Source organism: Emydura macquarii, unplaced genomic scaffold (assembly GCF_026122565.2).
Source record: "Emydura macquarii macquarii isolate MOO-44397 ecotype Brisbane River unplaced genomic scaffold, CSIRO-AGI_Emac_v2 contig_1551, whole genome shotgun sequence".
Lineage (NCBI taxonomy): Eukaryota > Metazoa > Chordata > Testudines > Chelidae > Emydura > Emydura macquarii.
The window spans coordinates 23,566,654-23,592,148 of NW_027131688.1; the positions used below are offsets into that span (position 1 = coordinate 23,566,654).

The following is a 25,495-nucleotide window of genomic DNA, read 5'->3' on the forward strand; positions in this document are numbered from 1 at the left end:
CCCCCAGGGCAACAGGACTGACAGGAGCACACTGCAGAGTGTTGGCACCACATCAATCCGCCAGCCTTGAGCCTGGGAAGCATCTCCTCTCCGCCTGTGGTGTTCGATCCTAAGAAGCCTGCCAGGTCTGAGGCCTGGCCTGGGTTTGAGTTGGAAATGAAAGCCTGCCACTCCGTGGAAGCAATGGGAAATGAGCACAGAACTGGCACAATCCAGAGACAGTGTTATTGTTTTCCCTGTATTGGGACACTTTTCTTTCCTTGCTTTTTCTTTCACTTTGAGGTTTGTGTGACAAACTGGGCAGGCGCTAACCAGCTCCGGACTAGCAGGCTCTGGGGCTTAGCATGGTTGTAAGGAGAGCTAATACCCCTGAAATGTCTGGGCTGTTTGGCCAGGTTGGATAAGCAGGATATCCACAGGTCTGCTATGCTAGCCCCTCCCGTGGGCCTCCTTGATGGTCCCATAACTCTTATCTCTGAGACTCTCCGACCCTTCAACAGGTTCTCAGCATTAGAGACCACTGCGATATTAATTTAGATGGAATACATAGGGTCAAAGAGCCAAAGGTGTTAACATGACCCTGAAAATGTCCAACATTAAACAGGACAAGGTTCTGGATTTGGTATACAGAAACTATGATATGACCAGAAGATAATCAGGTTCTTGTCCTGAAATCAGGCTACAGAATTTAATACAGAGAGTTCAATATTTTGTAAGGACCCTTGGAGTGGCAAGAACATTCATGTTGAGGACAAAGCCAAGGTTTTTATTAAAACAAAGGAATAAGTCAAAGCTCCAAACCACAGAATTAAAAAGAAATGAGTCCTAGAGATACCCATGGCAACATTCCTTACAAAAGCTAATTAAACAAGCATACTCACACCCTTTCTTGGGGACCTGGTGATAAGAGACAAAGGACCAGCCTTGCCGCTGGCATGCCACATGAGTCTGATGGTCCAGGTTCTTCAATGCTGAGATGGGGGGCAGGGTCAATGCTGAGTAGCTAAGTTACCTTTTGCAGTGTAAACTAGTAGCTAAACAAAGGGGAATTAAAGATCTAAAAGAATAATCTTCATGTGGTGGTTTGCCCTTCTATAGGGTCTTGGCACTCACATGAATATTCAGGATATTGCCCAATCTTCCATGTCCAAATCTCATTTCTTCACCCATATAATCTCAGGGTTCACTTATTCTATAGACTAGCATATTCATACATATTAATGCCAATGATCTCATTCTCAAAACCCATTGCCTTTGTCCTGAGCTGTTACTTCCATGTTCTTGTGTGTACCCTGTGGTTACTGGTATGTCCCAGAATTTTGGTAATCACAGTCAGTTCCCCAAAGTCTAAAAGGGTAACTGGTAGGCCATTTATTTATCTATGCCAACATTTACAAACGCTCATGCTAACTTGCTCTAGCTAACCATATAGAATACAGGCCTGTAGGTTTCTTGCATTACAGCCAAATATAATCATAGAAGATTAGAGTTGGAAGGAACCTCAGGAGGTCATCTAGTCCAAAGCAAGACTAACCCCAACTAAATCATCCCATAATGATGTAATGTCTACTGAAATTATTACAAAAATGTAAGCCAAAATAATATAATCAAACCAGTAAATAAAGACAGGACAGAGAAAAATAAATGAGTGAGCTAACAAGTACCATGGAAAACACATTATTAAACATCAAAAAAATACAGAAAAGAAGGAAAAACAGTTAAAGCATCTGAAAAGTATTAAGTAAGGCTTCCCTTTTAATAACATCCCTTGTTCCCTTTCGCTGAAGAGAAGTTTTTGAAGGAACCCCCCTCTTATTTGACAGTCTCTTAGATCAGTGGTTTTCAACCTGGAGTCCGCAGACTATGTTTAAAGGGTCTGCAAAAGGTTCTTGTTACCACAAAACAGTGGTTTCCAACCTGTGATCTGCGGACCCCTGGTGATCATGCAGACTATGTCTAAGATTTCCAAAAGAATCCGCACCTCCTTTCAAAATTTTGTAGCGGTCTGCAAATGAAAAAAGGTTGAAAATCACAGTCTTAGAGGGTATCACAGATGATCAGAGATGTCCTTTTGGGGGGAAGAGAAGAAGTTAGTTAGTTGATACGGCTAGAGCTGCCAAAGGTGGGGAAGAAATACACAACCATGTGTGTTCATCAGTCAAAGTCTCACATCCTAGGTGGCATTTGGGATTTAGCTGAAGTTGGCAATGTCATCTGGCTCACTCTCTCTGGCCCAATCTACTCAAGACAACTTTCAGGATTAGAACAGAGAAGGTTCAGGGCCCAGGAGATGGTTGAGGTGGCATTCATCTCATTCTCTTGTTTTTCAGTCAGCCAGCAGCCTTGTAGCCCTCCCCCCTCAAAATCTCTTTTTGAGGTCCTGAAAAGAGGAGGCAGAGGTGGAATAGCCCATCCCCTAATATTCTGTACACAAATTCAGCTTAATTTGCAACACACCAATTTTGGTTCACTGACTTCCAGTCTCACATGGTTCTTGTTTATGAGGCATGCTCTTAACATAGTTCTTGAAGTATATCAGTAGGCCTTTTTGTTCAGACTAATTCTGTCTTTCCATCTCTTTTTGCACCTTTTCCCCCATCAACATTTGTTATAGGCTATTGTGTCACTTTTATGAACCATTATTCACTTTTCACAGTTCAGCTCACAATTCAGGTAACTTTGTAGGCCCAATTATCACAACAGCATTCACCCCGATGGGACATCCAGCCCTCTGCAATGTCCCCAGTTGCCCTTTGAGCAAAAAACCATCTGACTCAGTATTATATTAACTCCCACCAACGTACTTGGACAGAAAGATAGAGTCCATTTATTTGTGTGCAAAAGGATGGTAAGTAGAGCGTCAACACAAGGAACTCATTGACTAATCCTGTGATTAGATTTATATTTGTTCCCTGCTAAGCCTTCCTTAGGAACACCCTATGACATACAAACCTAGGTGATGTGTTTGGGCCAGGAGACCAGGATTCAGGTGGTCATGCCTAGTGGTTAGAGCAGGTATCAGTAGCCAGGAATCAAAGTCCATTATCAGAGCTGGAGTCATAGGCCAGGTGCCCAAGCCATTGTCAAAAGTCATGAATCAGAGCTGAGGGTCAGAACCGGGTTACCTGGAGTAAGGCAAGGTAGGAGGAGTAGGGCTGGAACCAGAGGGAGCAATGCAGAAGCAGGGCTTGGCACAAGCGGAGCACAGAAAGGAAGCATAACCCCAGGCACATGCACTGAGCAGCCAGTAAGCTGCTGCTGTTGGGTTTAAGAGCAAATCTGCTAGCTTCCTCAGCCAACCAGGTGGGGAGATCCATAAGGGGGGCTAGCGGATGCAGCCCAGCTGTGCTCATTAGGCTGGCAGGAGACTGAGCTAGTGCAGCTGCAGGGTTTTATACCCAACAGTATGTGCACCTTAGGACATTACCGAAAAAAGTGGCTAATACTGTTGGAGTGATAGCATCAGTGTGACAGGCCGGATTATTGTGCCCTTATTTATGCTGAGCAAGACCAATGACATCAATGGGAACTCAGTGTAAGGGCATTACAATCTGACAGTCTGATATTGTACCATATCACATCTTGCCTTCTGCCCCTCTTAATTGGAAGCAATCAGAAACACAGTTCAGCTCCACTTACCTTAAACTCCCTTTTATTCATGACAGGGTCATGTACCCCATCATCTATTAATTAACACCTATTTCTAAACAGTAGCATTCTCACACATAAACTCTTCTCTTAACAGAGATAGGCCATTTAGAAGCCAGTCCAGCTGAGTACTTCCTCAGGCCCCAGACACTGTCATATTAGGGTCCAGCTAACTTTCAGCTGCAGTAGTAGTACTGGGTAGTGCTACATCACAGGACAATGCTCACTTCCGCTGTGTTAACTGAGCAACATTGATTGGGATTGGAAAGAAGGCCAGGGTGGAAGACAGAACAAGAAAGAGACAGACAAGAAAGGAGGAAAGACTAGACTTGGGCAAAATTTTTGGCAAAAATGCCGATTTAGCAATATCAAAAATTTAGCAAATTCACAGCGATTTAAAAAAAAAACCCAACAAAACAAACTAAAAAGGAAGTTCACAAAAAAACTGAAACATTTTATTTTGACATTTTCAAAACAAAATGTTTCAATTTTTTGGTTCAAAACAACTTTTCATTTAGAAATGTCCTTCAGTTTTATTAAAAACCGAACAATTAAAAACATTTAAAAAATATGCTTGAAATCAAAACATTTTGTTCAATCAAAAAAAGTTTTTTTTACTCTTTAAGTTGCCGATTTTTTTTTTAAGTCATTTTTTGTTTGTCCTGGAAACAAATCTTTTTTTATATTTTGGAATTGCCAGGAAACCGAAAAATCCAGTATTTGCACAGCTTTAGGACAGACAACAGTAGTAGCCTCTGATCCCCTCCCCCCATTAGTTTTTGTATGTTGAATCATTCACAGCAAGAATAACATGCACAGTTGCAATTTAGAGCATGGGTGGGGAAAATGATTTGGATGCAACAAAAATCAATCCAAACTTTCACCCCCAAACTCAAACCAAAACTGCTGTACAATTCAACCAAGTGTTTGATTCATTGTTTAAGAGCTCATGTGCCTCTGCACTTATGCCCAAATCTTGGTCCTGTTGAAATCAGTGAAAAATCTGGACCAGGATTTGGCCTTATGTTTGTTTGTCATCACAAGTAGCAGAGTGAGAGGCGATATTCTTGTGGCTTTTCCAAGTTTGATGAGAACCAATCAGTGCCTGATGAAAAGTCTGCTTCTGTAAAGCTTCCAGGTCAAAGAGGTTCAAATAAACAACCAAACTGAACTCCTGAACTTCTCCTCAGTAGTTATGGGATGGGCTAACAACATTTTCTATCTAGCATCCCTCAAAAATGCCTGCAAAAATCTGGTGGGAAACTCCACCACCACCACGATTTGACTCCATTCGTCCCCAATCCCATTAATTTTGGGACCCTTTTGTAATGATCCGTGGTTTTAATCTGCATACTACGCCATCTTTTGGTTTAAAGGTTCCTGTATCCGAAATTGTAAAGCTCTGTTCTGGCACCAGCTGGAATTCAAACCTCTGAAGCAGTTTTGCCATCACCACTTTAGCCTCCATCTGTTAAAGAGAAAAGAAAACTCGAAATCAGCAGATGCAAATGCTGCTTTGGCTTAGGCTATTTAAATTAAGGACACTGGGAAGCTCTGTAAAATATGGAGATTTAAAATTATACAAACTCTGGTATTGTAACTCTGTTAGGCAGACAGCTGCCCCTATGAGGTCGGGTAGGAATGATTTGGAGACAATGTTACCAATCTAACCACTTAAATAAGAGGATTGCCAGCGCAGATATAACGGCATTTAGATGAGCCCCAAGCATAAATTCAGAATGAATGCCCCACTGCATGATTCCAAGCTTCCCCTGCGCTGCCATTTTCATTCCCCAACCAAAAATTGTTCCTCCTAACCCAGGCAACCCTTTCCCCACCCTCCTATGCCAGTCTGTGCTGGCTTGTGCTCTTCTCCTCCTCTTCTGTCTGCTATGGCAGTTCCCCCAGACTCACGAGCCCCTAAGCACCAGAGTGGCTGCAGGGTTGGGGTCTATACCTATGGTGGCGATTCCTGCCAAGGGGGCTTTGATTACAGTGCAGAGCTGAGTATAGATTTCAAGTTAAGTTAGTGCTTCTGAAATGTGTTGGATTAGCAGAATGGGAGACTGGAGAAATGGAAGATTCCACACAAGAGCTACAGAGCCGGCAACAGCAAGGCCAGCTTCCCCATACTGTCCACAAATGTGCATCAGGACAGCTCCGGGGATCCAGCATCTAAGGGGAAGAGGCCAGGTCAGTAGCTTTGCCCCATGCCTTTGGGCCTCTCTCTTTGCCTATTACTTCAGCAACGTGGCACAAGATGTACCAATGAAGCAACTGTTAAAATTTGTTTAGCTTCACAAAGAGAAGGTTAATGGGTGATCTGACTACATGGGGAACAAATATTTAATAATAGGCTCTTCAAACTATTAGAGAAAGGTCTGACATGATCCAAAGTCTGGAAGTTGAAGTTACACTAATTCAGACTGGAAATAAGTCATAAATTTGAAATGGTGAGAGTGATTGGAACAATTTACCAAGGGTTGTTGTGGATTCTCCATCCCTGACAGTTTTAAAATCAAGATTGGATGTTTTTCTAAAAGATCTGCTCTAGGAATTATTTCAGGGAAGTACTACACAGGAGATCGGACTAGATGATCACAATGATCCCGTATGGCGCTGGAATCTATGAAAAAAGTGGGGTACACCAAAACATCAGAGACATGCCTACCTGTGAAAATATCTGTCCAATACAGGAACGGGGTCCCAAAGAAAATGGAAAGTAGGAAAAATATGGCCTATGAGAAAAAACAAACAAATATTCACAACATTGACTTTGATGGCAGCACAGGGATGGGAGAAGCTGGTTTAGAAGGCAAATATTTCATCACAATTGTAATTTCAATTGCTTAGGAACAACTTCTTTACACTTCTGGCTCATTTTAATGCATCATCGTCTTAACCTAACAGAAGAATAGCATCATAAGTCTTTGTGCCCATTTCCCATCTATCATGGGGGAAACAAAACTGTAAACTTTTGGGGGCATGGACTGTCATTCATTATATATTTGGACAGGGCCCATGCAATGGGGCCCCAATCTGATTTGGCCGTTAGGTGCTACTACAGTCTAAATGTTAATAATAATACTCTCCTTTGTAAAGTGCTTTGAGATCTGCAGATGATAAACTGCTGTATAAAACACAAATTTATTATTAATAATAATGCTTGGATTTGCATCTGAACAAAGCCTTAGTGGTAATCACACTCTAGTGGGAAATACTACAATAATTATATCGTATTTTCCCTGTTAAAGCTCTTTCCCTAATGATTACGCAGTAAGTTTTGGTAACACAGTGGTAAAATATACTCACTTCGGTGCATCTTTGCTAAATCGGTCAGGGTTAAACGTCAGTGGGTCCTTGAAAAGCTTTTCCAGCCTTCCCATGACATATGTGCTGAACTGCCAATAAACAATGTGTTTGCATTATTTATGAGATGCATACTGCTAAAGCCTCTCTGATGGCTAACAGGTATAAAAGAAATCAGTTTGTCTCTAACCAACTACTGTGCACCACCTTCATCATCACTGGATCTGATGTACTACACAAACTGGGTCCAAAAGTCCAATTTATACTTTACTATTTTAGTCTTCAGTGCCCAATTCTCCGCTGCTGTAACTCCCCTGAAGTCACTGAACTATGCCAGCAGAAAATTCTGGCCCTGCCATATCTAACTCGGTTGTGTTTGGACCTACAACTTGCTGGGTTTCGGATGCAGTCATCACACTCACAATTAGAGTAGTGTTTGCTGGAATTCTGACGCCTTCTATGACATTTTCCTTTCCTGTCCAACGTATGGTCCCTGGAACTGGAGGGTATAATCGGAGGGATTCTTTGAGAACCTATGTCAGCACAGAGTAACAAAGAGTTAATTATTACAACATGGGGAGAAGAGATACGTCAGTTCTTTCCCCCATTGCCTTTCCAGTCAGGTCATTGATCAGGAGGGTGAACAATATAAGGAAGGCTGTAGCTAGAGAGGTTGATGGCTATGAAGGCAGGACAGCTAAACAAATCTACTTCTACCCTTCGTAGTGCCTTGTGCATAAGGAGAACACTACAGGAACGGCTAGACTGGAGGGGGAAAAAAAACCAAAAAACCTCATGGCAGCAAGACTCAGAGCCCAGGTCAACTGCCTTGGGCTTGTGGGATCACGCTACAGCACTAAGAATATCAGTGTAGAGTCTATTACCACTCAGGCTCTGAAATCTTGTGAGTGGGGAGGGTCTCAGACCGAGAGCTCCAGCCCAAGAGGGAACAGCCACATTGCTATTTTTAGCCCTGTAGTGCCAGCCCAATGCAGCTGACCCAGGCTCAAACGCTACAATGGGTTCCCCCCGCCCCGGGTAGCCCTACCCTATAAGGTGCAGCTGCCACTGAAGATGAGTCACTAATGCTTGAACCAGTTGGGAGAGTTCCTGAAGAAATCTGTCTGTATGCCCAAGTGGGTAGAGAAGTCTCTTCTTGATGGGCATGTGTACTTCACACCCACCATCAAAATGCAGTCACTTCTAGGGCAGGACATGACATGTTATAACAGCAGCACCCCCACCACATAGCTGTTTAGGAGAGGAAGTGACAAAAACCTCTGTATCCCATTGAAGCAACAGGGAAATTTAGACAGGGAGACTGTAATTGCCTATACTGGAATTTAGCCCATATTGAAATTTGTTGGGTATCCCTATTCTTCCAAGAAATGACACGGAGCATCAATGATTACAGCTGGTCAGGCCTCAGTTTTACAACACCTCTCCCAAATAGCTCTCATAGATGCATGATCTCTTTTGGGGCCATGCTCAGTTCTGAGTCAGAGGAAATTCTGAATTCCCAAAACCAGTTCCTGAAGAAACCTGAATTTTCAACCCAAGTAACCAACACTGCTTAGCTTATTAGATCTGGTGAGATCAGAGTCTGAAATGACCTTGCTTTAGCAATGCCCAAACAGAAACCTGTGGGCTGGGGGGCTACATGGGAAAGGGACCCATCCAAGTCAGACTGTTTGGTGTCAAGTTCCAGGCCACAAATCCATGTTGTCAAAATAAGGGCAGAGATTTACTTAAAACATAGAGTGAGTGAGAAACCTAATTCCATGGTCTAGTAATAACTAAACTAAGCAGGCAAGTATTCTTGTGGGATTTTGGAGTGAAAACCCAAGGTCATGCTACCACTAAAGGCTCAGAATACCTGATTATTTATCTGAGGACAAACAAACACTATCAGAACTGATTGTTGCTTTTGCTTGTATAAAATTAAACCAGTTCAGAGCCCCTAACGGCTGTGCTACGACATGGCAAAAGTGCTGCAAAACAATTCCAACTGCCCTTTGGCATTATTCTCTTGTACCTGTGATAAGTACTTGAGCTTCCCAAGATCTTCATAGTCAATGTCCCTCTTGGCTCCAACAACCTCATCCACTTCAGCATGAAGTCTAGGGATGTAATGAATGAGAAGCTGTAGTTACAGACGCCCATTTCCTGCTTGGCCAGATGAATAGATTTTTTTTTTAAACTGCCCCAATATTGAGCCTGACCTTGCCCTTTCTCCCTCAGACAAAATGCCTGTTGATTCCTAAGACCGACTGCCTGAGCAAATTCTCCAGGATCAGGACCACAGCAATATGCATAAAGTATAATGCAAGCAAATGGGATAAATTCCATCTGCAGGCAAGACCAGCTTTGTATAAAGGCTTCAAAATAAGTTACTTGAATAGAATTGAAACATTTCATTTCCTTGTTTTCATTTTATAGTCTGCATAGCATTAAATATTATTTATTTTGGAACACAAGTTAGGATTTATCATGAATAAAAACTGGTTGTTTGATAGTCCTTATAATTATTATGTGGCATATGTGCTCACCCTGAAGTCAGAGAGGCCGGCTTTGCAAACTAAGAATGCAGTGTACATACCTTTCTAGTATTTCAGGTTGCCGTCCCAGTTCCATTATTGTAAATGATAACTGATTAGAAGTTGTTTCATGACCTAAAAATATTAAGAATCTGTTTAAAAAGCAACATGACAAAAATTACTATTCTATACAAAATAAAGAGCAGCAATATAACTGACCAGAAAACCAGAGGCCAGATTGGGGCCTCTTAAAAAAACAAAACAAAACAAAAAAAAAGTTAGGCTCAAAATGCTTCATTTTAAGATTGTGCCAGGCAAAAAACAAATGAAATCACATAAATGTTTTGGTATGCATATAAGAGGCCTTCGACAATAAAAACCACAAGCAAATTAAGCTACAGATCAAGCCAATTATTTCTTGTCTTACTTTCAGTGGATATGGAGAACACTTGATCACCATCTTCTTTATAACAGCCCTTAACATATTTGAAGAATATCAGGTCCCACCTCAGTCTTTTTTCTCAAGACTAAACATACCCAGTTTTTCAAATCTTCCTCATAGGTCAGGTTTTCTAAACCTTTTATCATATTTGTTGCTCCTCTCTGGACTCTTCAGTTTGTCCACATCTTTCCTGAAGTATGGTGCCTAAAACTGGACATTGTTCTGCTGTACGCAGAACTAATGAGGAGTACTATTACCTTCAGTGTCTTACATACGACACTCCTACTAGTACATCCCAGAATGACATTAGCCTTATCACATCATTGGCTCATATTTAATTGGTGATCTACTGGAAGCCCCAGATCCCTTTTCAGCAGTACCATTTCCTACCCAGTTATTCCCCATTTTGTGTTTGTGCATTTGATTTTTCCTTCCTGAAGTGTAGTATTATGCACATCTTCATTCATTTTCATCTTGTTGATTCCAGATCAATTCTCCAATTTGTCAAGGTCTTTTTGAATTCTAATCCTGTCCTCCAAAGTGCTAGCAATACCTCCCAGTTTGGCGTCATTCACAATTGTATAAGCATACTCTCCACTCCATTATCCACATCATTAATGAAAATATTGACTAGTACTGGATGCAGGACAGACCCCTGAAGGACCCCACTAAATATGTCCTCCCAATTTGACAGCAAACCATTGATAACTCCTTTGAGTACACTTTTTCAACCCATTTGTGCCCCCACTTTACAGGAATTTTATCTAGACCACATTTCCCTTAAGGTATTTTAGCTTCTTTCAATGGGATTTAGGGAAGGAGACAGCACCATGAGACTAACCAGCTATCTGCAGACCACCAGCAAGTGCTACTCTGTGGACCACAGCTTGGGAGCCACTGGTCCAGACATTCTTCACTTATGTTTATCTGATGGGATGGGAAGGTTAAACGTCATTTTCCCATTTCTGACTCAAACTGGTTTTACACCATTATAACTTGCAATCAAGTTAGTCCTGATCTTCACCCATGTCAGAGAGAGAATCTATCCCTTAATAACTCTCAGTGTAGATCTGCTGGGAATGCATACTCTTTTGAATAGCTTCCCACATTATGTGTCAGAGTAAGAAAGTAACTACAAACCAGCAACGAAGAAAGTGACAAAGTTATCCAACATATTTTCATCATCTCTTGTCTCCTCCTGAGCTGCTGGGACAGGAAACAAAGTAGTTATAAAAGTTCATTTTGCCCCTTAAACAACATTTTAAGGACATAGGAAGTGGGAGCGAGAGGGGAAGGTGGCTCAGTGGTGACATGAACCCAAATGAAAAAGGAGTCTTATGTTAAACTCAGAAAGGAGCAAATCTTGAGGACAAAGGTCCCACTTGTAACAAACCCTTGTTTGGATCTTCAGCTTCAAAGAAGCATTCCTGAACATGTTATAGAGAGGACTGAGCCTCAAAGTTCAGAGCCAGAAATGAATCCGCAAATGTTGGGTGTGTTTGGATCCAGTGCTTAACCTTGCAAAACAGCCCACAGAATAATGAAATCAGACAATGTTGAGTTTCCTACCATTCCCTTTCAGGATCTGAGTAAGAATATCTTGTGGAACTTCCTCTCCATTCTGGATGGCCTCTCGCCTCTGCTCAATGCATTCACTTCCTGCACCGCGCAGCAGTCTCACACTTTCCCGGATCTCCTTTATCAGTTTTTGTTTTCCTGGCATGTACTGAATATAAAATGTACTTGGTCATGTTACTAGCTTTGCAGCATAAAACTAAAGAGGTGTAGAGACTAGGAGTGCTCAAAATTCTTTTTTAATAAAATATTGGGTTTAACTAAATGAATTTTTTGCAAAAAATATTTGCTCTCCAAGGAAGATTTTGATTTTTTTGTTGAAAGACCAAATGCTTGAAAACTGAAATATTTCAATTTGGATATGCTACTGTAGTGCCTCACAGCAGCTGTAGTTCAGTTCAGCTGCCTCACGCACCATGGCCAGGGACTCCTAGGAAGTAACAAAATGCACCCTCTCCAAAAGGAGAAACCATGGTGCATCATGAGAGATGTAGTCCAACCAGGGAGGCTGACCTAAAGAGAAGAATGGGAGCATAAGGCATCTGAACTACAACTCCAGTGAGACACTGTGGCAGCATTTTCAAATCAAAATATTTAAGTTTTCAACTGAAAAGATTCGGTATATGAATTTTTGCCAAAAATTTTTAAAATTTTCCACAGAAAGAAAACCCATTCTTAACCAGCTCTAGTAAAGACTATGTCCTTTTTCAGACCAATTTATGCTTCCATTCAAAGAGAAAAAGTAGATAGATAGAGAAGCGATACGAACATATTTTGTTCAGTGCACAAGTTTCTTAAAGTACTAGTGAAATTTTATTTCAAAGAGTGAGAAAAGGAAAGAGATGGAGGAACCATCTTAATCGGTTGATCCTTTTACTATTACAAATGGGCCCAAACACACAAACCTTCCCACTGCGCTCACCAGTCAATATGCATGAAGTGACTTCAGCTTCACTATGAAGAGAGCACTAACTGAAGTGAAATGTGTACAGACCTTCACAAAGGGGATGCGTATCTCCTTCATTCCTTTCATGACCATGGACACTGCATGCGGGAAAGGTGTCTGGTCATCATGCAGTGTGTTTAATTCCATGCCAAAGGCCACCTGAGGATATTGAGAGAAAGAGGCAGCTATTTGCTGATTCAATCCTTCTGGTTATTGCATCTATGATTAAAAAAGGCACGAATAGACCCATGCCCTGTTCTTATATCATGCAAGTACCTTCGGGCTAGATTCTACGTTTAGGCACAGCCCTGAACAAAGGGTGGTATCTAAAGGCCAGAAGCAGCTCCTTGAGGAGATAGTGGCTCAGAGACACCCCTCTGTGTCACACTGCTTCCCCAATGGGGGTAGGCATTTACTGCTCCTTTCTACCAACCCCGTGCTGGCTCTGCAGAGGGGATGCAGCCATGGCAAGTTTTATGCTGATGCATAATGGCAATGAAAACCTGTACACTTACGTGAATTAATACTGACATGTTCCTCTGGGATTTAGGGAGAGGGAGAAGAGGAAACAGACCGGGAGAGCTCTCTCAGGCTCTGTCTACACTGCAGTCAAAGGTGTGATCTGCAGCTCGGGGAGGCATAATCTAGTCAGTACACCAAAAACGGCAGCACAGGCTTCAGGATGGGCTGTGCAAGCCCATCTGGGACACTGGGTACGTACTCATGCTGCCAGCCCATGCTGAATCCCTGCTACTTTTAGTGTGCTAGCAAGAAGAAAGCTAGCACTGGTATACCTATGTGAGGTGCAAATCACACCTCCAATTGCACTGTACACAGAGCCTGAGGGTAACAGCCCATGAGCAACATTTCGAAAACACGCCAAAGTTCCATTTCCAAAAAGCACCTAAGTCACTTAGGGGCTTCTGAAAGTGGGACTTAAAACACTTTTGAAAATGTTACCCTCCATCCCTTATTGCAGACCAGATTCTGCCACCCTTGGGCAGGTTGAATAGTAACTTATTCCATGAATAAGTATCTTACTTCACACTGACTTCAGTGGGTCTAGTTATGGATTATGATACTACTCAACCTGTGCAGGGGTGATAGAATCTCACTCTGAATTATACTGGCATTCCGTGGAAAGTTTTCTGTTTCAGTTTACAGCCCCCTGATTTTGGTCTAGTGTAGGTATCTGAGCTTCAACTGTTCTCTGTCACGTACAGTGGAAAAAGGAAATCAGACAGTCTGTACCTTTGCAATAACATCCAGAGTCACCCGGCTCATCATGCTCATTATGTCAAGTTCAGTTTTTCCATCTGCTTTTTCCTCTAGCTTCTTCATCAGTTCCTCTGCTTTTTCATTAAAGGTTCCCATCAAACCCATCAGGTAGCTGGACAATTAAAAAATGTTAGTGATGGGGAATCTTCATTCAGACAAAAATTATCTTCCCTTATTTTACACAGGAAAATTTAGAGAATACATTTTTTTCAAATGATATTTTAAACACTACAACTATCTACGTACATTTTTCCAAATTAAAGAAAATACCTATTATAATCACTTGCTTAAGCATGACAGAAGGGGCTAAATTCTGCTTGCACTACTTCTGTGGAATTCAATCCTGCCAGAGATAAGAATAACCATAGAACTAATCATTTCCAGAGCAAAGGGCCTGATCCAAAGCCCACTGAAGTCAGTGAAAAGACTCCCATTGACTCCAATGGGCTTTGGATCAGACTTGACATGAAACAACAATGCCTAGACTTAGACCCTGTCTACACTTACCAGCAAGATTCGGCGGCAGTCGATGGGAGTTACGCAAATTACGCAAAAACCTTGTGTAACACCCTTCGTCTGCTGAGCTTCTCTTCTGCGCTCCGTCTTCACTGTGCTGCGCCGACGGGGACAGTGTTCCCATCAATGCAGCGCTACGCTACTTGTGTAGCTGGACTTAGTACATCAGTTTCTGGATCGACTGAGTGGGTCTGCACTGACCGCTCAGTCGATCCAGAGAAATCAATCTGACGGCAGCGAATTTGCCACCATCAGTGTAGCCATAGCCTTAGCTTTGCTTTCCCTCTAAGTACATACACACACGAGCAAAACAAAAGCCCTACTGACTACGAAAGATGTTTCTCCTATAGGCTGGAAGCGAATGACATTGGTGTTTGATGTCCCTCTTTAGATACTTGAGAGGTGCTCAGCTATGACATATGGTGTCATCACTAGGAGTCTAGAGAGATAGCTCTTGTAAAAACTGCTGCTGCTACTGTTGTCATTGGGTTTACATGGATGTAAGTGGGAGAACCAAATTTGTCCCTATTTACTGTCCGTACAATATGATCAAGTTATGGTTGCCATGAGAACAATGCATTAAACTTTGGATAAAATGAGAACTATTCACTGAATGACTGCAGTTATTTCTAAATTTAAAACAACTCTCTGGAGACAATAAGGAGTTAATCTCAGATATAGATTTGCCTTACGTTCGACTGAAAGCTGGATCCATAATTCTTCGTTGCTTGTGCCAGTGATCATGGTTAAGATCAGCTACCAAGCCATTTCCTAAAAATCTAATATAAAGATGAGGATTAAGGAAAATGAAGTGTTTCCGGCAAGAGATTAGATACAAAGTTTTCAATTCTTTCAAGCCACATGTATAGCAGCATTCCCCATCTGCCTGAACTCTCATTAGCCTACAAGGCTTTATAATACTGCAATATTTTGTCATTTCCAATGATGAATATGTTCTTTTCTCAGGAAGCACTAAGTTGGTCCAAGTACATTATTGCACTCATCCTACTAGAGGAGTAAATGACTTTAAAAGACAGCTGTGTTTGCACAGTGCCTAGCACAATTGGGCCTTGATCTATGACAGGGGACTCCTGGACACTACCATGTACAAAATTGTAAATAATCATATCTGAATTACCACTTTATACGTTTCAGTAGATCATGCTAGCGGACAGGATTGATGATTTCCCCCTCTATGATTAAAACCAGCAGCTGAATGGCCCTTTGCACAATGGAATGAGTCGACAATTTAAAGGGCAACCAATGGTTGATTTTTTTAAAAATAGTGTTGTGCAAACTTTCATCTGCTTCGGGTTCAGCTCACAGAAGCCCAACTGTTCTAAGGCTAGGTGCACCTCCCACAGGGGAGGGATGTGAAAGATAAAGGATGGCCATTTGCACTCTCCATGGTTCCACTAGGGCCATGTCTACACTGCCGAGGGAAGTCGACTTAAATTAAGTCGACTTTCAGCAGACGATTTTTAGAAGTCGCAGCAGTGTGTATACACTACGCTGTTTGCACAGGTCACCTGCATTTACACTGAGCACTCTTAATTCGAATTGCAAAGCAGTGCAATGTGGGTAGCTATCCCATAGTGCAACTAGCCGTGATGGCTGTTGGGATGAGTGTCATCGTCCCATGATGCAACGCTGCTTCCCCCTCCCTTCTTCCCCCTCCAAACAAACAGGAAAAGTATTTTCATGCCATGTTTTTACTCCCCGCGCTCGCCATTGCTGTGGAGACATGGAGCCAGCTCAATTTTTCACTATTATTGTGAGCGTCACAAATACATCACGGCTTATCATCAAGTATTTTCGAAGGAGAGCAAGAAGCTGAAGCACAGACAACAGCAATGCCACCGAGGCTGCCCTGCAACAAGCCATCGAGCAGAACAATTCCTGATTGCTGCAGGCTGTAACGAATCATCTGCAGTCCGTGGAGCACCAGTTCTGGTCCAGGGAAACAAGCACAGACTGGTGGGACTGCATTGTTATGCAGCTGTGGGATGATGACCAGCGGCTGCAAAACTTTCATATGCAAAAGGCAACTTTCCTGGAACTGTGCTCGGAGCTGGCCCTGTCACCGCGGCGCGTGAATACTCGCTTGAGACAAGCTCTGATGGTGGAGAAGAGAGTCGCCATCGCTCTCTGGAAGCTGGCAACCCCCGACTGTTACCACTCGGTTGGGAATCAATTCGGAGTCGGTAAATCCACAGGGGACATTGCAGTGATTCATGTATGCAAGGCCATCAATAGACTTCTGCTACGAAGGATAGTGACTTTGGGAAATGTGCTTAAAACAAAGGTTTGCTGGACGCAGCGGGGTACCAGCAGTGTTCCGCCATGATGCAGGCTCCATTGATTGCAGCAAAGTATCCTACTGTGGAGGGAGGAACAAGGCAGCCCTCCCCTGAAAAGTTTTGCAAAGGATAACAGATTACATACATGAAAGTTTCCGTGGGATATCAACTGATGATAAACGTAGCAGTTCTCATCACATAAAATCAACTGTTCCCTGGGTAACCTCATAGTACAGTCACCGAAACGCCTGAAATCCCTTACCTGTCCCCCACTCCCCAATGTAAAAGGACAGAACTGCTAAGAAGAAAAAAAAAAAAAAAAACTCACCAGATATGCCTTCCCCGGGATCATTATTGCTGTCCTGTGTGCTGCTGGACTGACTTTCAGGGAGAACAGATACCCTGCTCTCCTGAGTCTCCTCCTCGTCCATGGAGTCCTCATCATGGCTCATGGGCTGTGACCTAGCGGAGGTATTGATGCTGCAGGGCGGCACCATGGTGGGATTGCCACCGAGAATTGCATGCACCTCATCATAGAAGCGGCATGTTTTGGGTGAGGAGCCAGAATGGCTGTTAGCTTCCCTGGCTTTCTGATACGACTGACACAGCTCCTTGATCTTCACGTGGCACTGCTGAGCGTCCCTCTTGTGTCCCTTCTCCAGCATGCCCTGGGATATCTTCCCATAAATGTCCAGATTCCTTTTGCTGGCTCTGAGCAGAGCCAGAACGGACTCCTCTCCCCACAGCCCGATGAGGACTAAGACCTCTGGTCGACTCCATGCTGGAGCGCGTTTGGGCTTTGCAGTAGCCATGCGGAGAACAGTGACAAAGCTCTCTCCATGCTGGCAGCACAGGAAATGGAAATGCAAATCTTCCTGGGGCTTGAGGGGAGGGGACATTTCCAAAGAGCAGCACAGCATGACTGTCCAGAGCGGTCAAAACAGGGCATTTTGGGATACATTCCAGAAACCAATTAATTCAATTTAAGTGATGTTGTGTTTACACTGACACTAAATCGATTTAACAAATTCGATTTAGGTACTACGCCACGTGCAGAGGTGGTTTTATTAAGTCGATTTTCCAGGTGACAATTCGAATTAACAGTAGTGCCAGTGTAGACGCAGGTGTACGTAGGTCGACGTAAGTGACTTTATGTCGACCTACGTCGCCAGTGTAGACCAGGCCTAGGAAGACACTTGATTCTACTTGAGCTTCATCAAGTTTACACAATGGCGGCCTGGTGACCAATTATGACTGGAGTTTAGCCACTGATCCCAATTTAAAGTTAAATCCAGAATCAAAGCAAACCCTTCCTCCTGTTTTATTCATCTCTCATTTATTTTAAACACATGTTTTTGATTGGAGTTGGCCTACCTCGTGCCAAATAGAGCATAGAGACCGTTATATGTAATTCGATCCTTCGGGTACTGTGGTAGCATCAGGTACTCCTAAAATCAAATCCCCCAGTCAGCAAATATCAAATGCAATTCATTTCCCAAGTAGATAATAAAGAGCCATTCAAGCATTCACTACTTTTGATAAAACAAAAAAAGTTCACAAGCAAAAGGCTCCACAAATCATGCAAACTCTCCCCATGAACTGTTAGGAACACATTTGTCTGCCAGAGAAACTTATTTTAGATGGTTGGCTCCCTAATTTGTACACTTACAGAACTGAAGAGTTCTTTGCAGGCCTAGAGCACCTTTCCTCCAAGGGTCTGAAAGTGCTCCGCAAAAGTTGCCCAAATCTCACATCACTATTATTCCTATGATTCAGAAGGGGAAACTGAGGCACACAGCAATTAGTGGACTAGTTTTTGGCAGTGTTGAACACCTGCAGCTCTCATTGACTGCAGTAGATGCTGCAGGCATCCACTACCCTGGAAAGAGATGTCCCAAGTGGCTTAAATCAAGGCAACAGTGCAAGTCAAATGGTACAGCAAGAAACAGAACCCTCACAGCCTGACTCCTAAGCTCATGCTCCAAACACTGCACAACACCCATTCATTTTATAGGTGGATGCACAGCTGGGTGTGTGGATACAATGATTCCAGTCTGATGATTTATACAGTACCTTTACTCCTTCAGGACTGAAAACCATTAGTGAGACTCTGTGAAAAGCATTCACACGCACAACGGGGCCATACTCCTCTGCCCTACAAGAGAAAGGAGGGAGAAGAATTATGGCGCAAAATAATATATCAGTCATGTGTGAAATGAAAACACCCTCAAAGGAACACAATACAGCACAATGGGCACGGCTACCGTCACACGTAGGCAAAGCACTTACAACAAGACCTATGTTCTGTTCCTTTCTCTGTCACTGAGTTGCGGAGTGACCTTGGGCAAACCACTTAAACTCTTTGTGCCTCAGTTCCCCAATTTGTGATATAGGGCTAAGGATGCCAGCATGTCCCTCTCCTCTGTTTAATGCTGGGCGGTGGTTGGTCCATTAAACAAAAAGAGTTATTGAGATATAATAACTTACCATTGTATGAAGAGATCATGCACCAGCTCATTTCTCTTTAGCATTCTCCAGATGATTGGCAGGTGTCCCAGGAAAAAGCTGGAGAAAACAAAACTAGATCTTAGTCTAATCACAAGGCTGAAACGCTACTCTCTGTCCAGAGGACTCAAGTGCCTGTGCATGGAATAAAATACGTGATATAGACTTTAAGGCCAGAAGGGACTTGGAAGACTGTGGATTCAGCTCCCAGAAAAAGCAGGTCTTGAGGGATCTGCATGAGGCAAGGAGCACTGCGATTAACTTGCTGTGTGAACTTACACAAGTTCGAACTTATGTGTCAGTTTCTCCATTTGTAATAATGGAGATCGTATTTATTTGCCTTTGAAACGTGCTTTAAATCCTCACCTGAGGACAAGAGTAGATCATAAATGAGTGTATATTTCTATATACACTGATTGCAACTTCATGTGGCTTGTATGCTATTGTAGAACTTAGTCACAGCATTCTGGTTTCTGTTGATGTGCTGGGTGCATTGCTTGGATTTTCCTTCCTTTTAAAGAAAACACACCCACAGCCCCTCCTAGAGAGACATTCCCCTGCCACCTCCTTCCCCGATGTTTACCAGGCAAGACTCCCTCAATTGTTCTGCAGAGCTCTCTGCATTCTCTAGGAAGGTCAGTGAATGGAGATTTAGCACAAAGACTGCTGATTTTGTAAGATGAGATAGTCTTTTGTCTGTGTAAGAATCTGAGATGTTTGAGACTGTAGGTGGTAACTGTCCTGGCATCAATGAAAAGGGACCCAGTGCCTTTCAGTCTAATATTCCTGAATCAATGCTGTAGCTGTTATATAACTGTATGTATAGAAGAGAGACTGCAAGCCCAATTCTGAAATTCTTTGCACCATGATAAATCAGTCAATGGTGTTACACTGATCTTATTTTGATTAGAATTGACCCCTCTCTGTTTACATGTTCGGATTCATTCACATTATGAATGAAAAAGAAAAAAAATTAGAAGGGAAAGTATTGGCTAATAAGGAAATTACATACATAAATAAAAGGGGTAATCCATCAAATGCATCAGCTTTACTTAAAATCCCGGGGTCAATTCCTTACTTCAGAGGCAAGCTGGGAATTCCCACTGACTTTGCATGCATCTGAAGTAAGATCTGGCTCAGCAGGTTCCTACTGCAATTTCTCATTGCTGAAGGGGATGAGTTTTCCAGATGAGACACAGATACCTGTGCTGTTGTTCTCTTTAAAAGTAAACAAGTTATGGTTAAAAAAAAAAAAAAAACACCCACAAGTTTCCTTTCTTTATGCTAGATTCTTTTAGTTACCCAACCACTTACAACAAACTTTTTTTTAACCCTCTGTGTGTGTGAGTCAGTGAAGTTCCCTTCTAGTAACTGGACCAAAATAGACAAGAGCCCTGCTGCTAACTGTTAGCTAAATAAATTCTCCTTTAGCTGAAAAAACCTCATGTGTTTTGAGCATAAAGGAGCAAGGTTCTAGCCCTGGCTCCCCTTGTGTGTGACTCATTTGCTGACTGTGGCTGCTGCCCTCATCACAAATATTTTCTTCAGATTTCCCACCAGAGCAAGTCTGCCGGTGCCAGAGCCACTGGTGGTAACACTGGTGGGAATGCTCGTGTATACCGGCTGCCAGTGATTTACTCACTCTGTTAGAGGAAAGAGGGCCATGTGGTTAATGCACTAGCCTGGTACTTGTGAGACTTGGTTTCAATTCCCTGTTCTGTCCAAAACTTTCTGTATCACCTTAGACAAATCACTTTGTCGCTCTGTGTCTCAGCTCCCCATCGGTAATGTGGGGATAATAACACTTCCCTACCTAAGGGGGGTTTTTGAAAAGAACTATGTTAAATGCATGTGGAGTGCTCGCTCGAGTGATAAGGACAATACGAACCTTACCACAAATAGCACTGCCCAGCTCTGCTTAGAGTAGTTCTAGATGTTGGAATACTGGTGACAAAGGTGGCCTGTTTACACTAGTGCTCCCGCTGGTGGAGCAGTGCTAGAGAAAGGTCTAGTCTAGACATGGCCATCGCCTGCGTTCTCTCCTGTGTGGGCTCTGGTCCACTGGCTGATGGGGATGGAATATGGCAATGGTCCTATTCTAAACACGCCCCTATCTCCCTATGGAAAGGCCAGCACCACATTTTTTCACTTCTCCTCTTCTCATCAGTGGGACTTATCGCATAAAGTTAAGCATGCGCAGAAGAGTTTGCAGGATCAGGGCCTAAGATAATACAGAACATACATGCTTCACTCAGGCCACTTACACATCTACAAAAATATGCAAGCCTCAGCTGCCATGCTAATTAACATAGAAAACTCTGTGTGGCCCTAATGACTAAACCACCATATCTGCATCGCACACCTGCATCATTTCATACACCTGTGTCATTTCAAATCCATTATTTTCCAGGGCTCTGCAGTGATTCTTGGAATGCAGAGGATTCTTTGCAGAAGTCCCTGACTTCAACTGAAGCTGTGGGGATTCAGCATCTCACTGGATTGGGCTCTTAATGGTTTTATTTATTACATGAACAAAGACTCAGATCAAAGAGCTACAAGGGGGCTAGAATACTGATTAAGCTCCAGGATTCCTAACAACTGTTGTACACTGTAATAATACTTCTGCTCAGTTTGGGATGTATCAGCATGTGACACTTACCCAAAAAATGTCATTTTGGAAAGACATCCATTTTTCCTTTATGAGAAATAAACCTTTGACAGGATAACCAAAGATGTGAGCCATTCAAGTGCGAAAAATGGCACAAAACCCCAATGAAAGGATCACTTTCACAACCTATTCAGCAGAATGTTTTAATTTTAAAATGCTCAGAAATGAAGGCGCTGAGCATCTTAAATAATTTATCCACAGTTTCTAGTCTAATATACACAATAGGGTACCAGGCCCAAATAAAGCTGAGACCAGAAGCCAAACAAACCTTAACGTAATGTATTATATAGCAGTGCTGGAAATTAAAAAGGGATAGAGAGATCACAAGCCTTATTCTGAAGGACCCTAGACTGATCACTGAAAATGAAACCAAAAATCCTTAAGGAGAAACAGACAACCAACCAAAAACTTACCTTGCACGGTGCCACAGGCCTGGAAAGTCATTATGATCTAACTACATGCAGGATTAGAGCTGGCATATCCCTGATATTAATGTATTGACTCTGAATAAACAAACAATCATAATTGTAGTTACACAACCCAACTTGATATCCTTGTGGAGCTGCTTATGCAACAGAGTGCTATTTTTGTGTCTGCTCACATGCTGGCATATGCCCAATTGACTAGGGTACATGGGTCCAAAGGTAAGGTTAAATAAGCTTCCTCCACCGCTGCATGAGCTGTTTCTCTTTGTGACAGCAATGCCATTTTGGTGAAACAACCCTCTTTACCGCAATGCATATCTGCTGTCGCTTGTTTTTTTCCCAACATTTCCTCTCCTACATGGTAAGGAAAGAAGATGCTGCAGCAGCAGGTGGGATTATTGTCAGCTGATGTGCTCCATAAATGTTGATATGGCCATAGGCACGCTATCAGAGGGCAGCTTTGTGGCTGAACAGGGTCCGTTTAAAAGACAACATACTGGCAGAAACAGCGCCTTGAACATAACTGGCACACCAGGCCCAAGATGTGAGCAAGCAGCCAGAAGTTGTATTCCCAGGGGTAGTCCCTCATTTAGAGTCTGATGTTTAGGACCGTGTTAAGAATGTTTGTAAACAAAGAGGAATAAGCATGGTTTAATGGTGGAAGCATAACGCTGGAAGCAGAGAGACCAACATCGAGTGCCATCTCTGCCATGGATTATGACCTTGGACAAGTTTCTAAGGTGACCAGATGCCCCAATAAAATCGGGACTGCTCTGATATTTAACGCCCCAATAAAATCGGGACTGCTCTGATATTTAACTTTTTGTCCCCCGTCCCCATCGATGTACAATCAGGACACCATTTGTCCTGATTGATATTCAGGTAAATTTTCAGTTCCTAGCCGCTGCAGCGGGATCCGGAACATCCAGCTGCCATGGGCAGCCCCGGATCTCCAAACCCCCATGGAGGCAGGGACATCCAGAACCCTCCCACGGTGGCTGGAAGTTCCGGGTTCCCCTGCCTCCATGGGTCCCCGATATTTTACTGTTGCGATCTGGTCACCCAAGTCACGTACTTAACCTCTCGGTGCTTCAGTTTCCCTGTCTGCAAAACGGCGACAAAGACACACAATTCCCATAAAAGCAGCGGATTTCATCCGATTTTTGCCAGCTGAGGGCAAAGAGCAAGTAGGAGGGAGGCACTAGGCATCACAAACCCTTCCCCTTGGTCACCAGCCAGACCCCAAATCCTACAAACACAACCCAAACCCTCCAGACGCAATAGAGGAAAGGTCTCTCAACAGGCCTCTCCATCGCCCAGTACAAAAGGGGAAAGCCTGGCCTCCTCCAGGCAGTGGCCAAGTGCCCGTTGGCTAGGACGGAGCCAGTTCTTCACCCAAAGTGGGTCAGGCCAGGACGCCTGTCCTTGCAGTACCAGCAAGGTCACGGCCCTCCTGGGGGGAGAGGGGAGACAGCTGCCCCCTCCCCTATTTCTTCATCAGGCCACTGACAGCTGATGGGCCTGACAGCGGCTGGGGCAAAGGGGGGAGGGTTTGCCGGCTCCTTAGCCCTCGGATGCCTGACACAGCAAGATCCTTGTGTGTCCCGTCCCCGGCCCTTCTCGGGGCGGGCCGGCCTCCCCTTACCTGTCCCGGGGGGCGCCGGGGATGTGGTCGTACTTCAGGTGCACGGCGCCCACGTAGCAGCAGTAAAGGCCGAAGGCCAGGAGGAACAGCGCGAGCAAGAGGAGCAGCGGGGCCGCCAGCGCCTCCATGGCCAGGGCGAGATCGCCGGGCAGCCCCCGCACCCGGGCCGCTGCTGCCGCTTCGCTGGGACCGGGTCAGGCGCGGGGTTAGAAACTGATCCTGCCCCGCGGGGGCCGGACCGGCACGGCGGGGACAGAGCGCTGCCGGGCTGTGCGTAAGCAGACAGCGCAGCCCTGCGGCCCGGCCCGGCGCGGCGCCTCCCCTGGCCCTGGCCCGCCCCCGGCCCGCCCCGGCCCTTCTGCCCCCCGCCCGGCGCTGCAGAGCCCCGCCGTCTGCTGCAGCCTGTGCCCGGCCCGGCCCACGTCCAGGCGGGGAGAGCAACGCGCTGCCGCAGGGATCGCGGCCGGGAGCCTCGCTGCTGCTCTCCCGGGAGGGGAAAAGGGGCGTCAAAGGGCGGCAACAAGCCCTCAGGGAGGGAGGGAGCCGTCAGCCAGCCCGGGGCAACTTCCACGGCAGGGCACCGGGCGCGGAGACGGGTGTGCGGTAAAGAAACAGGCATTCCCTCCCCCTCGAGTGCCCAGCCTGGTGCACACAGCGCCAGCCAGACCCCGTCTCACAGGCTTTAGTTTCCACAATCCGGATCTGAACAACGTGTGTGTGTTTCGGGTTGGAGGGCAGAGGGGGCGCCGCTGTCAGGTCAGCCCCGCCCCGCCAGGCTTAGGGAGGCTTGGGACGAGCACGGGAGCAGCGAGTCACAGGAACGGGCTGGGCTGGGCTGCACCTGGCGCTGCAGTTTGGGAGCCTGTCAGGAAGGGGGCGGGGCTTGGTGCACATCTGTGCAGATGTTGCTGGCCGGGCAGCTAGGAGTGCTGCGGTGCTGGCTGTACAATTATGACGACTACACAGTTTGCCACTCAACCTAGGGGCTGTGAGTGCACCGGATCATTGCTTTCACTGCCAGCTGTCCTGTGTTGTGCACTAATAAAGATGAATCCCTTTCAAAATAAGAGTTTTATTCAGGTACAAAAACAGCACCTCACGTCCATTCTGTAATAGTAAATACGGTTTAACTTAAACAAATTTTGGAACCTTAACAAACAAACAAGGGAAAGGAACATTGCTGTCCGTTGCAGCTACATATACATCAGCTGTGGCTCTCACAGGTCAGCGTATGTGAAGCTGTGGCTGTCCAGGCTTCTCCCAGGTTGGAGTGGTAGGGAAGGCGTGCTAGTCCTGCAGCCACGTGGCAAGCTGAGGGGGGTGTAGGGAGACACTATGCAATGGCCATGGAGCCCAGGATTGTGGAATTTGGAGGTCCACAAGAGTCTACAGCATCTGCGTTTGCTGCTGGAGAAGTTCCATTATGTCCTGGCACATCTCCCTCTCCTTTCCCTGCTGGGACTCCTGGGTCTTTTCCCCTCTCTGCTCTTTCCTTCTCCAGGCTGTCTGCAATGTTCACCCTGTCTTCAGTCTGATGCAGCACTGGCTTGCAGGAGCTCAAAGAACATGTCCTCCTGCATCTTCTTGTTTCTCCTTATCTAGGTGAGTCATTTCACTGGCGTGCAGGGTGTACCCCTCAGCACTGCACGGGCCGCATCTACAGAGAAAACACACAGAGGCACCATTGACACTATAATATGT

The 25,495-nt window shown here is 44.4% G+C and overlaps 1 protein-coding gene across 3 annotated transcripts; it reads right to left on the reverse strand.

Moving 5' to 3' along the window:
• Positions 1-745: 745 nt before the first annotated feature.
• On the reverse strand, positions 746-24,096 carry CYP46A1 (cytochrome P450 family 46 subfamily A member 1). Of its 3 annotated transcripts, none has more exons than XM_067555067.1 (15): positions 23,795-24,096; positions 19,039-19,116; positions 18,625-18,706; positions 17,926-17,999; positions 14,944-15,030; positions 13,709-13,847; positions 12,506-12,616; positions 11,506-11,662; positions 11,077-11,139; positions 9,557-9,629; positions 8,993-9,077; positions 7,380-7,490; positions 6,961-7,049; positions 6,320-6,386; positions 746-5,116 (listed from the first exon to the last, which is right to left on the reverse strand). In XM_067555067.1, the coding sequence occupies exons 1-15, from the start codon at positions 23,920-23,922 to the stop codon at positions 4,955-4,957; spliced, it is 1,506 nt and encodes a 501-aa protein (XP_067411168.1). In that variant the 5' UTR covers positions 23,923-24,096; the 3' UTR covers positions 746-4,954. The 3 variants fall into 3 exon arrangements, with proteins under 3 accessions (XP_067411168.1, XP_067411167.1, XP_067411170.1); XM_067555066.1 differs by having other exon boundaries at positions 11,077-11,142; XM_067555069.1 differs by lacking the exon at positions 23,795-24,096 and adding an exon at positions 20,135-23,372 and having other exon boundaries at positions 11,077-11,142.
• Positions 24,097-25,495: the final 1,399 nt, after the last annotated feature.

What these genes read in the sequence shown, in the direction of transcription:
- CYP46A1 (XM_067555066.1), bottom strand. Translation starts at nt 23,922, where the DNA reads ATGGAGGCGCTGGCGGCCCCGCTGCTCCTCTTGCTCGCGCTGTTCCTC. An exon ending in GATCCAGCTTTCAGTCGAAC is followed by an intron (nt 13,848 to 14,943) that starts GTAAGGCAAATC and finishes TTAATTGTCCAG; the next exon opens with CTACCTGATGGGTTTGATGG. An exon ending in TACGCATCCCCTTTGTGAAG is followed by an intron (nt 11,663 to 12,505) that starts GTCTGTACACAT and finishes TTTTATATTCAG; the next exon opens with TACATGCCAGGAAAACAAAA.